At 52.9% G+C, this 14,420-nt stretch overlaps 5 protein-coding genes across 5 annotated transcripts; 3 read left to right on the top strand and 2 right to left on the bottom strand.

Moving 5' to 3' along the window:
- Positions 1–145: 145 nt before the first annotated feature.
- C7974DRAFT_452509 (uncharacterized protein) lies at positions 146–2,161 on the bottom strand (the record flags this gene model as incomplete). Its single annotated transcript, XM_046145825.1, has 1 exon — positions 146–2,161. One exon carries the CDS (start codon positions 2,159–2,161, stop codon positions 146–148), a length of 2,016 nt encoding a protein of 671 aa, XP_045998034.1.
- Positions 2,162–3,088: 927 nt separating this feature from the next.
- Positions 3,089–3,363, top strand: C7974DRAFT_412273 (uncharacterized protein; the record flags this gene model as incomplete). Its single annotated transcript, XM_046143630.1, has 2 exons — positions 3,089–3,185; positions 3,263–3,363. The coding sequence occupies 2 exons, from the start codon at positions 3,089–3,091 to the stop codon at positions 3,361–3,363; spliced, it is 198 nt and encodes a 65-aa protein (XP_045998035.1).
- Positions 3,364–4,211: 848 nt separating this feature from the next.
- On the top strand, positions 4,212–6,512 carry C7974DRAFT_375371 (uncharacterized protein; the record flags this gene model as incomplete). Its single annotated transcript, XM_046140204.1, has 7 exons — positions 4,212–4,326; positions 4,380–4,393; positions 5,111–5,114; positions 5,164–5,296; positions 5,352–5,767; positions 5,820–6,131; positions 6,184–6,512. The coding sequence occupies 7 exons, from the start codon at positions 4,212–4,214 to the stop codon at positions 6,510–6,512; spliced, it is 1,323 nt and encodes a 440-aa protein (XP_045998036.1).
- An 871-nt stretch (positions 6,513–7,383) lies between these two features.
- On the bottom strand, positions 7,384–8,856 carry C7974DRAFT_452516 (uncharacterized protein; the record flags this gene model as incomplete). The annotated part of the gene is made up of 3 exons (XM_046145826.1): positions 8,602–8,856; positions 7,891–8,555; positions 7,384–7,842 (listed from the first exon to the last, which is right to left on the bottom strand). The coding sequence occupies exons 1-3, from the start codon at positions 8,840–8,842 to the stop codon at positions 7,384–7,386; spliced, it is 1,365 nt and encodes a 454-aa protein (XP_045998037.1). The 5' UTR covers positions 8,843–8,856.
- Positions 8,857–9,117: 261 nt separating this feature from the next.
- C7974DRAFT_334318 (P-loop containing nucleoside triphosphate hydrolase protein) lies at positions 9,118–11,324 on the top strand (the record flags this gene model as incomplete). The annotated part of the gene is made up of 3 exons (XM_046139154.1): positions 9,118–9,369; positions 9,425–9,542; positions 9,592–11,324. Coding segments are annotated over exons 1-3 (1,932 nt in total), but the record flags the coding sequence as incomplete, so codon positions are not given.
- Positions 11,325–14,420: the final 3,096 nt, after the last annotated feature.

Here is a 14,420-nt window from a genome sequence, read left to right on the forward strand (position 1 = left end):
GTTGGTGCTGGTGGCATGGGACTGCTCGGTAGTTCGTTGCGCCGCACTGGCACAGCTTGAGGTGCTTCCGTCCGCGGTCGTGTTTGCCTGCGTCAGTAAGTAACTCGGCAAGATATGCGACTCTTGCCACGAAATACGAAATATGCTAGTAGGCGATGACTGACCTAGTTGGAGCGGGATCGGGTATCTGCCCAAACGCAAAGGCATGCTCCTGTACTTGTGACGTTCCAACCACACGAGCCGTAGTGCTGGCTGGGGCGTTCTCGCTGGAGCGTTGGCCGTTCCGTCCTCCCTGTGTGCTTCTTGGCCGTGGCGGCACATAGCTGGCAGGAAGAGCCTGAGTCCACGAGGGACGTGTGCCAGAGCCTTGCACTTGACCTACATGGGCAGAAACACCTCGCGTATAAGGATCATCGGCCATAGCCATGGTTGAGCCGAATGCACTTGGCGTAGCAAACAGCGGTTGACCGACCAAGCCTTGCGAGCCACGCACGAACGGATGAGAACTGTGCGCGTATGATTGTGGAACATGCATGTACGATGGACTGAACATGAATTGGCGTGGATCGTGTGCACCCATCACTGGACCTGGGTTGTTGTACGCTGGATGACCCAGCCCTGGAAGATGGCTGCTTCGCTGGGGCTGTCCTTGATAGCCCCCGAGACGTTGCGACTCCCTCCCAATGTGCGCTGTGAGCGCTTCCAAGGGCGATACATCATCCTCCACGGCAGCCACGATAGCGTTTCTACGAGCCGGAGCCGTCTCGCTGACTTGTTGGCGAAATGTTGGTTGGTGGTTGGCACCAGTAGGTGTACGTCCATAAGGCTCTGCTGGAAGGGGAGAGGCACCCATGTGGGCGGAGAACATTGGTATCGGAGGCTGAAAGCTTGTTGGTCCAGGTGTTGGAGATCTCGTTGCATTACCAAGAACTTGCGCTTCTGAGAGTCGCACTGAGCGATAAGTGCCGCGGCTGGGCTCCCGTGAACCTGCATCCACATCGTACTGTGACTGGAAAAGCGACGAATACTCGCCGCTCGACTGCCGGCTCTCAGGAAGCTCGTAGTATGAGTAGGCTAAGCTCATGTTTGACATCTCACTACTATGCTGTCTGGGTCGTCCGTCCGTCTGATTGTAAGTAGCATGCCCAGGTGCGGGTGTGGCACCATCCCAGAACATATCTTCTCTAGAAGGAGGCGGTAAATTGGGTGTCGGTGCAAGAAAGCGTAGAGGCGGAGCGTCAGTAAACGAGCGACTCCGTGAATGAAGTTGCGGCTGACTGGCCTTGCGAGATGGTTCAGTACGTGGAGCGACTTGCACCAGTTCTTCGAAAGTGTACTCTTGAGTGTTCGGCTTGAAATAGCCCTGTAAGTATCTGACTGGAGACTCTTCGTCTGAGCTGGCCAAGTCACTGTCTGGCTCAAGCGTTGGGCCAGGTACCTGCGTCTGGCGAAGTGGCGACGGAGCATGGAGCGATTCTTGGCCGATGGACTGAACACGATCTCGTTGAGGGCGACTTGCTCCACCTCGCAAACTTGCCGGAGTAGCAGAAGGGCTAGATTGAAGTGGTGGGGAGTCTCTAGTAGAGGGTTCTTTCGGCCTGCTTCGACCAGGAGTGGACAGGCTAACATTGGTCGTCCCCAATGGAGAACTCGCTGGCTCAACAAGAGTTCCTTCGGAGTCATCAGCTTGTCCAGTCGGCGAAGGGTGTGGTTCTCGCTCAACCTCGAGTGTTCTGCGTGAAAGTCCGAGTCGGAAAGGTAGCCTCGTGCTGTGACGCGGCGCCGTGGCTGCAGATAGAGCAGACGGAAGCAGCCCGGGCTGTGAGGGGACATCTACAAGATCTGGCGAGGTTTCCAACTGGTGTGATGCTTCGTCCAGCGTGCCATCAGAACCTTCAGAGTCATCGTCAACATGTGCAATGACAGCCTGTTGAGGTCGGGGCCTCAGAAGTGGGATGTTGCCAAGATGGGTGACGGCGTCATTCACGGATCGCTGCGCACCAGGAACAAGCCGGGGTGGGGGAGGACGTCCAGTGTGCTTCGCGCGTCGTTGTGCTGGGGGCACAGGGGCCCTGGCCTGCCGCCGTCGTGCCATGCGCTGGAAAGTTTCGTCGATGTCCTCCGGCGTCAAGGTAAGCTCTGATGGTTTCAAGCGTAACATAATGTTCGATGCCGTCGAGGCAAGGCAGATATGAGTATACTAGAACCCAAGAAGTGGCCAAAAAGTGACGAGAAACAACCAGAAAGCGACCAAAAGAAAGAGTGGGTGCAGAGAAGTGAGGGTTGGGATGCTGGCCGTGCCCTGGCAGAGGACGGCCACGGTGAACGCCTGCCATGGTCGCTGTTGTCATTGCAGTGATACGGAAGGTGGTGTCAGGAACAAACGTTGGAAGGGCTGATGCGTGTGTTGGCGAGTGCCTTCTGTGGCTACTGTGAGTGCCTGCCGTGCCTACTGTGAATGCCTCATGCGTGCCTTCCCTATATTTGTCTACCGTGAGTGTCTTCTACATGCCTACAGTGAGCGCTGCGAGTTCGGGAGAACTGGCAACTGCACGCGAGCACCTTGACGCAGCATGCTCGCTGATCCAGATCAGTCGCAGACACAGTGAGTGCAGCACGGATTCGGCGTGTCTGGTTTCATTGCGGTGCAGCGTGCTGTAGTATAGATGGCCGTCCTGACTCTCCCCAGGCAATGGCCAGGGCGAGCCAGTCTCCAGCCAATCACTGGCCAACCACTGCCAATCACTGCCAATGCCAATCGCTGCCAATCACCAGCCACAGTGAAGCAACAAGACCGATGGGGAAGGGCAGCATGGCAGGATGCATGAGCTGTATTGACCCTGCGTAACATGGCATAGTGCCTGGCGGCGGCAATGCACCGGCCGCATCAGCGGTCGCACAGGTGCGAGGGGCAGTGGCCTCGAGGGAGACCCAGTGAGGCTCTTGGCAGCGGCAGCAGGCGTCGGGCGGTGCGGTGCGGTGGGCGGTGTTGGTGTCTCACCATGTCTGCCCCCGACACTAACCTGTCGCCCGTCCAACCTCATCATGTCTGCCCCCGACACTAACCTGTCGCCCGTCCAACCTCACCATGTCTGCCCCTAACACCAACAAGCCCAGCAAGGGTATCGTCGGCCAGATCGGCAACTCCACCTCTAACGCTACCAACTACATCTCCAAGGCCTCTAGTATGTACTTAGAACGAGCTGTATTGAGTTCTAGAGCCTCCCTTATTCACGGCATTTGCTAACTCTGCATACCTTAGCTGATAATGCCAAAGCGGCGGCGAAACGAGCCAAGATGAAGGAGAAAAACAATCGCAGCATGGAAAGGGAAGACATCTCGTCGCTCCTGCCTCCTTCATGAAAAACTCTTTCACCACACTGCTCCTCTGATTGCCCCCTGACTGTCGCCCGTCCAGTCTCACCATGTCTGCCCCCGACACCAACAAGGGTATCGTTGGGTGATAAGAATATTGGCATGATCTACAATGTGGAAAGGGGCGGTTTGGACGCGCTGGCCTATAAATAAAGATATCAAGTTCCTTTGGACATACTCGTAGGTAGTGTATCCGCCAGTTTATGGGGATCCATGGCGGAAGGGAGCATCTTCTTTAGTCGAATTGGAGGATACTCAGGACAGGGTATACCGAAGCGCGCCTTGCTCTAGACGGTCTGTGCACGGAACTAGGGTACGATAGTATGCCAGGCAGAAAAAGAATGATTGTCTGAGGGTCGTGGGCGGTAGCAACGAAATGCATCCCAGGCGCGCTAGCAGTCACACAATTTTTCCCTCGCAGGTGGTGCGGTGAAATTTATGCCTATTTGAAAGAGTTGATTGAGGAATGGCCGTTGCATTGTGTGCAAGAGCGAAGAGTGCGTCGCTCCAACTTGGTCTGCCCCCGAAGAGATGACAAGTTAAGGTTTGCCGGCAGTAAACGCTTCATGTTTGTTGCTTATGCCGAACAGTTTTAGATGATTTTGCAAGGCAATAGGTTACTACTAAACTGTGGAGTCTTCCTGATGTTCGCAATAGTGTCGCTCCTTCCTTCTCAGTGCCCACCTGCCTCGAAACGTCACCCCAGATAGCGAATGCATCACGTAGTCAAATCGTAAACTCTAACACCACTGCTGCCACTGTATTTGCCCTGCCAACCAGCCTAACCAACCAACCCAACCAACCAACCCAACCAACCAACCCAACCAACCTTCAACATGTCTGCTCCCAACGCCAACAAGCCCAACGAGGGTATCGCCGGTCAGATCGGCATCTCCAACGCCACCAACTATGTCTCCGAGACCATCCAGGGCAGCTCTGCTGAGGCCTCCGGTATGTACTCAGAATAAGCTGCATCAAGTTTTCCATCACTGACGATATACCAGGGGCTAGCCCACACGTAAGTTCCACTTCACGCCTGCCCTCCCTACACCTTAAGTCTGGTCGAACGGAAACCACGAACAAAACGATATCCACACACCAACCTCATTTCTCAAGTAGTCTAAGGCAAACGATCGCTTCGGCGTGAGTAGTCTGGGCAAATGCGAGCATGGGCAGTCTAAGGCAAATGCGAGCACTCATTTCTCAAGTAGTCCAAGGCAAACGATCGCTTCGGCGTGAGTAGTCTGGGCAAATGCGAGCGTGAGCTCTCAAGTAGTCTGGACAAAAGCACTCAAGTAGTTCAAGGCAAACGATCGCTTCGGCGTGAGTAGTCTGGGCAAATGCGAGCATGGGCAGTCTAAGGCAAATGCGAGCACTCATTTCTCAAGTAGTCCAAGGCAAACGATCGCTTCGGCGTGAGTAGTCTGGGCAAATGCGAGCGTGAGCTCTCAAGTAGTCTGGACAAAAGCACTCAAGTAGTTCAAGGCAAACGATCGCTTCGGCGTGAGTAGTCTGGGCAAATGCGAGCAGTCTAAGGCAAATGCGAGCACTCAAGTAGTTCAAGGCAAACGATCGCTTCGGCGTGAGTAGTCTGGGCAAATGCGAGCACTCAAGTAGTCCAAATCGACACCGCTGAATCATTGGACGACGACCGTTTGCGCCACCACCATCATTCTGCACAGATTGCTGACTTCTTTCCTTGCTAATCTTTTGCTAACATCACTACTATGCATAGTCAAGTAAGTTCTACAGCTTCCCTTATTCACAGCATTCACTAACTCTGCATAGCTGAAGATGCCAAAGCTGCGGCAAAAAGAGCTAAGATGAAGGCAAAGAATAACCGCAACCGCAACAAGCGCCGAGAGAATGAGAAGCTTGAGCGCAAGAATGCCAAAAAGCAAGCTCGTCTTAGTCCTGCACAGTATGCTTTGGCAAGATGCATAGTTCCAAAACCCTCACTGACCGATGCAATGTAGGAACGATGAGGACAGCGCACCCGAGGCAGAGGCCTCTAATGATGCTGCTACCCTCACACCAGACCTGCCACCTCCCACGCCCGACCTGCCACCTCCTACGCCCGACCTGCCACCTCCTACGCCCAACCTGCCACGTCCTACCTGCTGCTCTCGAGAGCAGCACTTTGTACACCTTCTCACAAACAGGCGTGACGATTGGGAGAGGAAGGTCAGGGAATGGCAGTCCAGGGGTCTTAAGGACCCAGAGTATGGCTGTATCTGGTTCGACCTACTCCATCCCCCCAGAAAAGCAGCCCCCAAAATGTTTTTCACGTTTGTCTGCCCCAACAGCCGCTTGAAGGTTTCAGAGGTGACCGCGTTGACAAGGGCTGTTGCTGCGCTTAAACTTCAGCCTGCCGAGTTCCGCAAGGTTGCAGGTATGTTCTTTACATCACTACTTTAGAATCTATTCTGACTTATACAATCTAGACACTTCGTACAAGTCTTCCCACGTTCACAACCTCAGCAACGATTCTATTGCTATTGATATTAATGAGGAGCATATCTTCTTTGAAACCGACTTTGAGAACGGCTCGGTCCGCAAGCGCCACCAGAGTGGTGCTGTGCCTTGCGATCATCCAATCGCGGTCCAATGCAAGTTCGGTCTGGTCCACTATGCTGATAAGCAGAGACCGGCTACATCCATTGCTTTACCCGAGGGGAAAGAAATATGGTTGAAGCAACGACTTGATAAACTGAGAGCAGCGGCTGCAGCTGACAGTCAACTGTCGAATACAGCCGGTATGATATCTGATCAATTACCATTGCTCACCATTTTGATAAGCTCTTGCAGATCCATCGATACCGCATGCACCTGTGGCAGATCAGGTATCGAACGCAGGCACCGACGCCACCGAGGAAGTCATCACAGTCGAGATGCGCAGTAACGCGCAGCCTGAAGCGCATCCTGACGCGGTCGCCTTCGCCGCCCCCAGCTCAGAGCAGCCGCGTCGACGCCTACCACCTGGAAATATGCGCACCCGTTGCGATGCATGCTGTAAAAGCAAGAAGGGATGCATCATCCCAATTTCCATTACTGGCGACCGCGGGCCTTGCGAACGGTGCGTCGAACGCGGCATAACCTGCGAGTACCCCCCATCTGTGACCGCGGGGAATGCATGAAGGAGATCGACTTAGGGATGTTCCTTGTCACCGGCCCCCAGAACTATCGGCGAATGCTGGTTCCTTCTCTCTATGTACCACTGGCGAATGCTCTTGGTTACTTCACCCCACCGGCGAATGCTGGTTTCTTTTTCCTATATACCACTGGCGAATGCTCTTGGTTACTTCACCCCACCGGCGAATGCTGGTTTCTTTTTCCTATATACCACTGGCGAATGCTCTTGGTTACTTCACCCCACCGGCGAATGCTGGTTTCTTTTTCCTATATACCACTGGCGAATGCTCTTGGTTACTTCACCCCACCGGCGAATGCTGGTTTCTTTTTCCTATATACCACTGGCGAATGCTCTTGGTTACTTCACCCCACCGGCGAATGCTGGTTTCTTTTTCCTATATACCACTGGCGAATGCTCTTGGTTTGCTGTTGACGGATGCCTGCGGCTATTGGAAGAGGGTCAGAATTGCATGTGTTTTAAAGCAAAGTGATCTCTATTTTGTGCCTTTTCCAACCGTTACTCTTGATACCTCTATATAGATCGACATGAGACTGAAGGCATTGCGCCAAGTTCAGTGTAAAGAATAGGACTGAAGGCATTGCGCCAAGCTCAGTGTAATGTGAGGGAGGGGATCGGACTGAAGGCATTGCGCCAAGCTCAGTGTAATGTGAGGGAGGGGATCGGACTGAAGGCATTGCGCCAAGTTCAGTGTAATGTGAGGGAGGGGATCGGACTGAAGGCATTCGCCAAGTTCAGTGTAATATGTGGGAGGGGATCGGACTGAAGGCATTCGCCAAGTTCAGTGTAATATGGGGGAGGGGATCGGACTGAAGGCATTCGCCAAGTTCAGTGTAATATGGGGGAGGGTATTACGCCTACTGCTCCTCGTATATATCGAGTTCTGTCAAGTCATCAAATTTCATCTCATCCTCGTCGCCCTCATCGTTTTCGGTGATCATTCCTATCGCCGGCATCATGGTAGCATTTGTAGCCGGCGCTTTTGTAGGCTCTACGTCCATTTGATCAGGTACGGCCACAGTTTCTTGTCGCGACGCCTGACTGGTGGCTAGCTGTGGAGTGCTTTCATTTATGCGCGGCCTCTTACTCGACGATCGCGAATATTCATCAACACTGGTACGGGTCAAGGGCTGAGCGACCGCATTTACGGCTGTACGCGACGTTGACTGCAAGTCTGGTCGAGGGGGGAGTGCGTGATTGTATGGGCGAGATAGGTTCCGGGGCAGAGGCGCCTGAAGAGGCTGAGTGTGCCGCTGATTGGGAGCGGACGGTGGAGCACCGAAAGGCCGCATCGCCTGCGTCGCAGATGCAGCAAACTGTGGTTGTTAGCAATGTAAAATTGACACTATTTTGGGAACAGGTACCGGTAGCTGAGACGATGGGCCAGCATTGTATGAGGCGCTGACAGTCATAGAGCCGTCGGCATACCAGTTCGTCCAGGTCTTGTCAATGTTGTTCCACATACACCTAATTGCCTGACGACCAAATGCGTCGGTGGGCATAGACGTGATAGGTGGCAGGTACTGCTGCAGAGGGCTTGGGGCTGCAGGCAGAAGGGCTGGAGTAGCCTGGTCGTCCAGTTTACGCTTCCCATCGCCTTGGGTGGACGTGGCGTTCCAGGTTCTGATCTTCTGCAATGTTGAGGAAACCCGCGGAAGGACCAGGTATGCACGTGGGTGTGCGCGAACTTGTGGTGGAAGCGGATGCGGCTTGGCTAAGAGCTCCTCTTTTGTCTCGCCCTTCCAGTCAGCCCTCACGCCATTCATCGGAGAGGGAACCGGGGGCAAAGGTCGACCTTGACGAGCTAGATCCTGCAAGGCTTTGGCTGGGACTTGCTTAGCCTGATCTTTGGGTCTCGGTTCTGGCAATGTATAGCCATGATTGCCCCGGCTTATCATCAGGTTCCAGCACGTGTCGTTGAGGCTGGTGTTGAGAGAGAGCGTGCATTTGGTCGCCGGCCCTCCAGCAAACCAACGACACTCCGAGCAGGGATCGTCGCTACCAGGACGGCCCAGTTTATCGCACTGTACTATGTTAACTCTTGAACAGCACCACTGCAGGTAGTTGAAGTGCACTTGCCTCTACACCAAGACCAAGACACCTCCGACACGCCTTGCCAGGCTCGTTGTCAACGACGAAATCTGGTAGCTCCTTTGTCTGGTGTGGCGAGAGATTAGAAGGATGGTCTCGGTTACAAGAGCCCCCAAACCTGCACTCGCCCCGCGGCCAGTTGTAGCAAGCTTCCTGTCCAACTCCTTCGGACTGCGTAAACTTTGGACGCCCCATGCCGCCCATTGAAGACTCCATGTTTGACATAGATGCTATTTTTTTATGGTTGACAGGAACAAATAAGTGCTTGTGTGTGTGTGTATGTGTCTGTGGTAGATGCGATATGTGTGGGTGGGAGGGGCAGAAGCATATGAGGACGCGTTGCCAAGACCTTCCACGCGCTCAATCCTTCACCTCACCGTCTACCCACACTCGCATAACAACAATCAATTTCCAACTTACGCTCTCATCACAATCACTTTCAAATCATTTTCTTCCTCTCCAAAAAAAAACTTTTCTTAACCATGTCTGCTGCTGCGACCAACCCCTACACTGGCAGGCTGTTCAGCGAGAACTACTATGCGCAGCGCAAGCTCGCGAACCGTCTGCCGGTCTCGCTGCACAGATCGGCGATAGTTGACGCCGTCTGCCAGAACGATGTTGTTGTGCTCGTAGGCGAGACGGGCTCAGGCAAGTCGACTCAGGTGCCACAGATGCTCCTAGAGTCAGATATGATTGTCAAGAGTGGCAAGAAGGTCGTGGTCACCCAACCGCGCCAGCTCGCAGCACAGAAGGTAATGATAATTTCGATACGCTGAATTTAAGGTCATGCTAACATTTGTTGAAAAGGTCGGCGAGCGCATCGCAGAGGAATTAGATGTGCGCCTCGGCAGCACTGTTGGCGTGCGGCATAGGGGTGTGAACAACACCACAGCCAATGTCACTCGCCTGGAGGTCGTCACAGACGGTGAGTCAAGCGTGATCAGTTCAGATCTAAGATTGCTAATTTGGGATAGGCACACTGCTCGCTCTCGCAAAGAGCGACCCCGCTTTGTTAGAGTATGGCGTTGTCATAATCGACGAAGCGCATCAACATACCATGGCGACCGATCTACTACTCGGTCTTCTGAAAAATCTTTCCGGGAAGAATGATCTTAAGATCATTATAATGTCTGCTACAATGGACGCGCAGGCGTTCACAAATTATTTTGATCGATCCGCACTGGTCGAAGTTCCCGGCAGGGAGTTCAAGGTGCACATCAAATACACTGCAGATCCACCACAAGGTGAGGACAAGGAACTTGAGATGCTTCTGGATATAATCCTGCAGACGCACCTCATGGGCCAGAGCGGCAACATTCTGGTCTTTGTGTCTGGCGTAGGGATGATCAACAAGGTCATTCAGAAAATTGAAGAGGCGCTCAAAGAGGGCAGCAGCAGGGCCCGTTTCGCTCCGCATGACATTGGCACCCTCCAGTGCTACCCGCTTCATTCGCAGCTTACTCCAGAGGCTGTCAGTGAAGCCGTAGAGTCTGTGCCGCCAACTCGAGCTGACAAAATTTGCCGGAAGCTTATTGTCGCGACGAACATCGCAGAGACATCCGTAACTATTACTGGTGTCACGCATGTTATTGATACCCTGAAGGTCAAGTCTCGAGTCTGGAATCCGGCCAGCGAGAGCTATTCGTTCAAGGAGCAGTACATCAGCCATGCTGTGGCGAAACAGCGCGCTGGCCGAGCTGGTCGTACTCGCGAAGGCGTCGCGTACCGCATGTGTACACAGTTTGGCTTCGAGAGTGCCTTGCCACAGCATTTCGTTCCCTCTGTATCAGAGAGTGACATGCTTTCTGAATGCATGGACATTCTGAGTTTGGGTATGTCGCCAATCGACTTCCCATACATTGTGGCACCAGCAACTGAAACCGTTGTTCGGGCACTTGGTATCCTCCGCGAAATGGATGCTATAAACGCTCGCGGCACAGAATTGACATCTCGTGGCAAGTTATTGTCGCGCCTACCCATTGACATGTATCTCGCCGCGGCCTTGTTAGAGAGCCCAAAGCTTGGTTGCTCGGACGAAGTGCTTACGATCGTAGCTATGATCGAAGCATCAGATGGCGGTAATAGTCTCTTCGTCCAACCGGATGGAAATGAGGAAAAGGCGAAGCTTAAGAGCATTCGCAATGAGTATTGTGGGCACAGCGGCGACCACGTTCTCCTTCTGAACGTTTACTTTGCGTGGAGGACTGCTTCGGACCCCAAGAACACAGCTGTCAACACTGACGAATGGCTGCAGCAGAATATGCTTCGCGGTAGCGTGCTGCGAACTGCAGACATGATGCGCAAACAACTTCTCAACATCTTACACACTTCATTTCCTGAGTGGAAGTGTTGTTCCCTCGACATGGGTGAACTCAGCTACTACCCGTGGATTATCCTAGCTCTCGCCCGCGGTGAGTTCATGAAGGTTGCGCGTCGCTTGCCCACACAGACCAAGAAGGGGCCGATGGTCTACCAGACCCTTCGGTACAACCACCGGGTCGAACTTCTAAAGAGCACCGATTTGGGAGCACCATCTCCGGCCAACGAATGGGTCATCTACCACGAGTGTCGTACCGGAGAGAAGAAAGACAGCATATTGCTTGTCTCGCCTGTTGTGCCAGAGATGCTCATCGCGGCCGTGCCCACCTACTTTAGTAACGTGGAGTTCTTTCCTGACGGACCCACGAAAACTGCCCTTGTCAAGATCGTCAGCAATATGACTGGTGAGCCTGAAGACTCACTTCGAGGATTCCCGCTAAAGTCATCCGCCGCCACTGCCGCCGCCGCCGCCACCACTGGCCATTAAACTCAGCACCTTGTTGGCGAACGCCCTTGGTCTCCCTTACACATATACTATAGGCGAACGCTTTTAGTCTTTTCTCTTCTTTAGCACCTTGTTGGCGAACGCCCTTGGTCTCCCTTACACATATACTATAGGCGAACGCTTTTAGTCTTTTCTCTTCTTTAGCACCTTGTTGGCGAACGCCCTTGGTCTCCCTTACACATATACTATAGGCGAACGCTTTTAGTCTTTCTTTTCTTCAGCACCTTGTTGGCGAACGCCCTTGGTATCCTTTACACATACAATCAGGGAGTACAATAGCTAGCGTTAACGACAATTCAAAACCTTAAGGATCTTCTACGGCTTCCACCAGCCGGTTTCCGTTCCATGACAGGACGCCTCTTCATGCCCTGCTGCTGTCCCACCCTTTGAAACATCCTACAGTCCACATCCCGCATGCAAACATATAACCCGCTGCTTAACGCCCTCCTGCTTGCCTCTCTCATCAGCATACCAACAGCTTCCTCGACTGCTAATTTGTGCCTACTTCACCTATGCTCTGCAGCGTTTCCTGTCGAGGTCTCTCCTATGGACCTGGGACCGGCGCAGATCCATGACGGTCACCCTCCATCCTAGGAGGCTGCAAGTCTATTCTACGCGGTGCGATATTTGCTCAACCTACATTCGTGACCACAAAGCCGCCTGGTCATCTTGTGCATATTTCGACAAAGTCTACGTCAAGAAAGCAGGTATAAGTGTCTGAGAGATGCCGGAATCTGTGCTAATATGTCTCAGTGTCTAAGGTTACCTGTGATCCTGCAAACAGTCCCAGAAACCTGCGCTGTTCATTCCAAGTGCCACCCCCCCGCCTACACCCAGCCCTGCATCCAAGGCCCCTACATTTAGCAGCCCCAGCATCCAGCTGCATCCAGCTGCATCACTGCCCGCTGGCTGGTCCTTAGGCATGTCCAGGTTTGCATTATATCACCCAAAATATTCCGACATTTTCAATCATCCATGTCAACATTTTGGATCATCAACATCTCCGCCACAGCATCCTAACCCTCTCCTCCACCACCTTCCCCCACCCTCCTCCACCTCCCCCACCCTCACCAGCACATCCTTCTTCTGCCTCTACTGGAGCTTGCCTTCATCTGTCCTCTCTCTGCATTCCTCTGTTCTCTCCAACCACCCTACGACCTTCAAGCTTCATTCCAGCTTCGGGCATCCTACCTACTACCACCCAGGCTTCCCACCTCCTCCACCCTCACCAGCACCTCCTTCTTCTGCCTCTACTGGCGCTTGCCTTCTTCTGTTCTTCCCGTGCATTCGCTGCTTCATTCTTTATCTGGCAACTAATTTGGGTACGCGTAGATACCAGGCCTGGTCGATCCACATATGGGCTTTTGCTAATTCAAAACATTGCCCCGGACGTTGCTGACGATAACGACGATGACGACGACGCTCCCTCCTACCGTCATCTTCTCCCACGAGCGCTCGCGAGTCATCTGGCTATGACCCACAAATGCCGAGCAGTCCTAACGCGGAGCTTACTGATAATATGATGGATATGAGTGGAGAGGACACCTTGCTATCTACTGAGGTAGAGAATGCCACCATCACCATTACAGAAGGCCTCATCCAACGTCTATCATGACTGATGTAGACGATGAGCAGGCTCGTCCTCGATCTTGACCCGGATGAAATCGAAGTCGAGTCGGACTATGAGGACGAGCCGAATTTTGTTGGAGGCTCATTCGACGGTTGTTGCAGCAAGTCACTGATCAGCTACCCTCCGTGATCATAGAGAAGGTTCAGATCACATGACCTTGCTGACCTTGACTGCACGATCAGTCTAGACCGTAGTAATGTCCGATTGGCTTGTTATCTCGGCCTGATTCTGCTCCAAAATAAGGTATATATTTAAGTAGTTGCAACACTCTAAAGAAGACAGTGAACACGATCAATTCACTTGATTACTTGTTTCTACTTCTACCAATCAATCCGTGATCTCTAACCAACAACAACGGTTGTATTGGGCTAGACATTACAAGTGCCTGTCAGACGAATACGTCTGACTATCCGGCGTCGCCGGATGGTACACATGAGGTGCCACGTCATGCGGCAGACATCATGTTGGATTTTGAGACTGCTAGGTATCGGTGTTTGTAAAAATGTGCAGGTTGCGCCGCGCAGCGTTGACGCCCATCAGTAGCGGCATGTTACCTCCAGCCCGCCCGCCTCTGGCCTATATAACGCGCCAGATTCTCTTCTAGTGACTCGCCATCAGCAGCACCTTCTCTTCTGCTCGTCTCCCTACCGGTCCATCGTTCTCATCTGCGCCGTAAGCCGGTTGCGCACCCTGCTAGTTGCGTTCTGTTTGCAGAAGTCCTCTCGACCCGCACAAGGAAGCGCCACAACCACTATGGCCGTTGGTCACATTAAGACCACCCAGTAATCACGTCCAGCGCGTCGAGGGCTTCTGTCAACAGCATCTTCAGAATCATCTGATGGGACAGACAGCAGCTTGAGCAGCCTAGACTACGATTTGGACGAAGCTTCATCGGACGAGTACGGGGACTTCGACCAGGGATCAGTGCCAGCGCAACGCAATGTGCTGCGCATTAAATAGAAGAAAAGCAGACTAACTCATCCCTTCTTCTGCAATATCCAATCTGCAAGCAGTGGATCTCGCGTAAAACAAGGGAAAGCGTTGATCCTAGAAGCCAAAGGGACAATTCTATTTCAAAAGTACTCGGAGACAAATCTTGAGATTGTCAAAAACTATCAACGGTTGCCTAGAGAGACATCAAGCGCCAGTTATTCGCAACTTTTATGATCTCATCAATACCCTGGAAGTGGCTCGTCAGCTTAGTGGCAAAGCTGCATCTGATGTTTTGAGCTTACCAGCTACTGATTTTGAGTTGCCTGAGCGAGCCGCCGTTGCCAGTATGATCTTCAAGCTATTCCCAAACGAAAGCGCTCGCATAAAGTTTCCCTGGATGCTGGCTCGACTTTGTC

This window comes from Boeremia exigua (assembly GCF_020726555.1).
Source record: "Boeremia exigua strain MPI-SDFR-AT-0100 chromosome Unknown C7974scaffold_5, whole genome shotgun sequence".
NCBI lineage: Eukaryota > Fungi > Ascomycota > Dothideomycetes > Pleosporales > Didymellaceae > Boeremia > Boeremia exigua.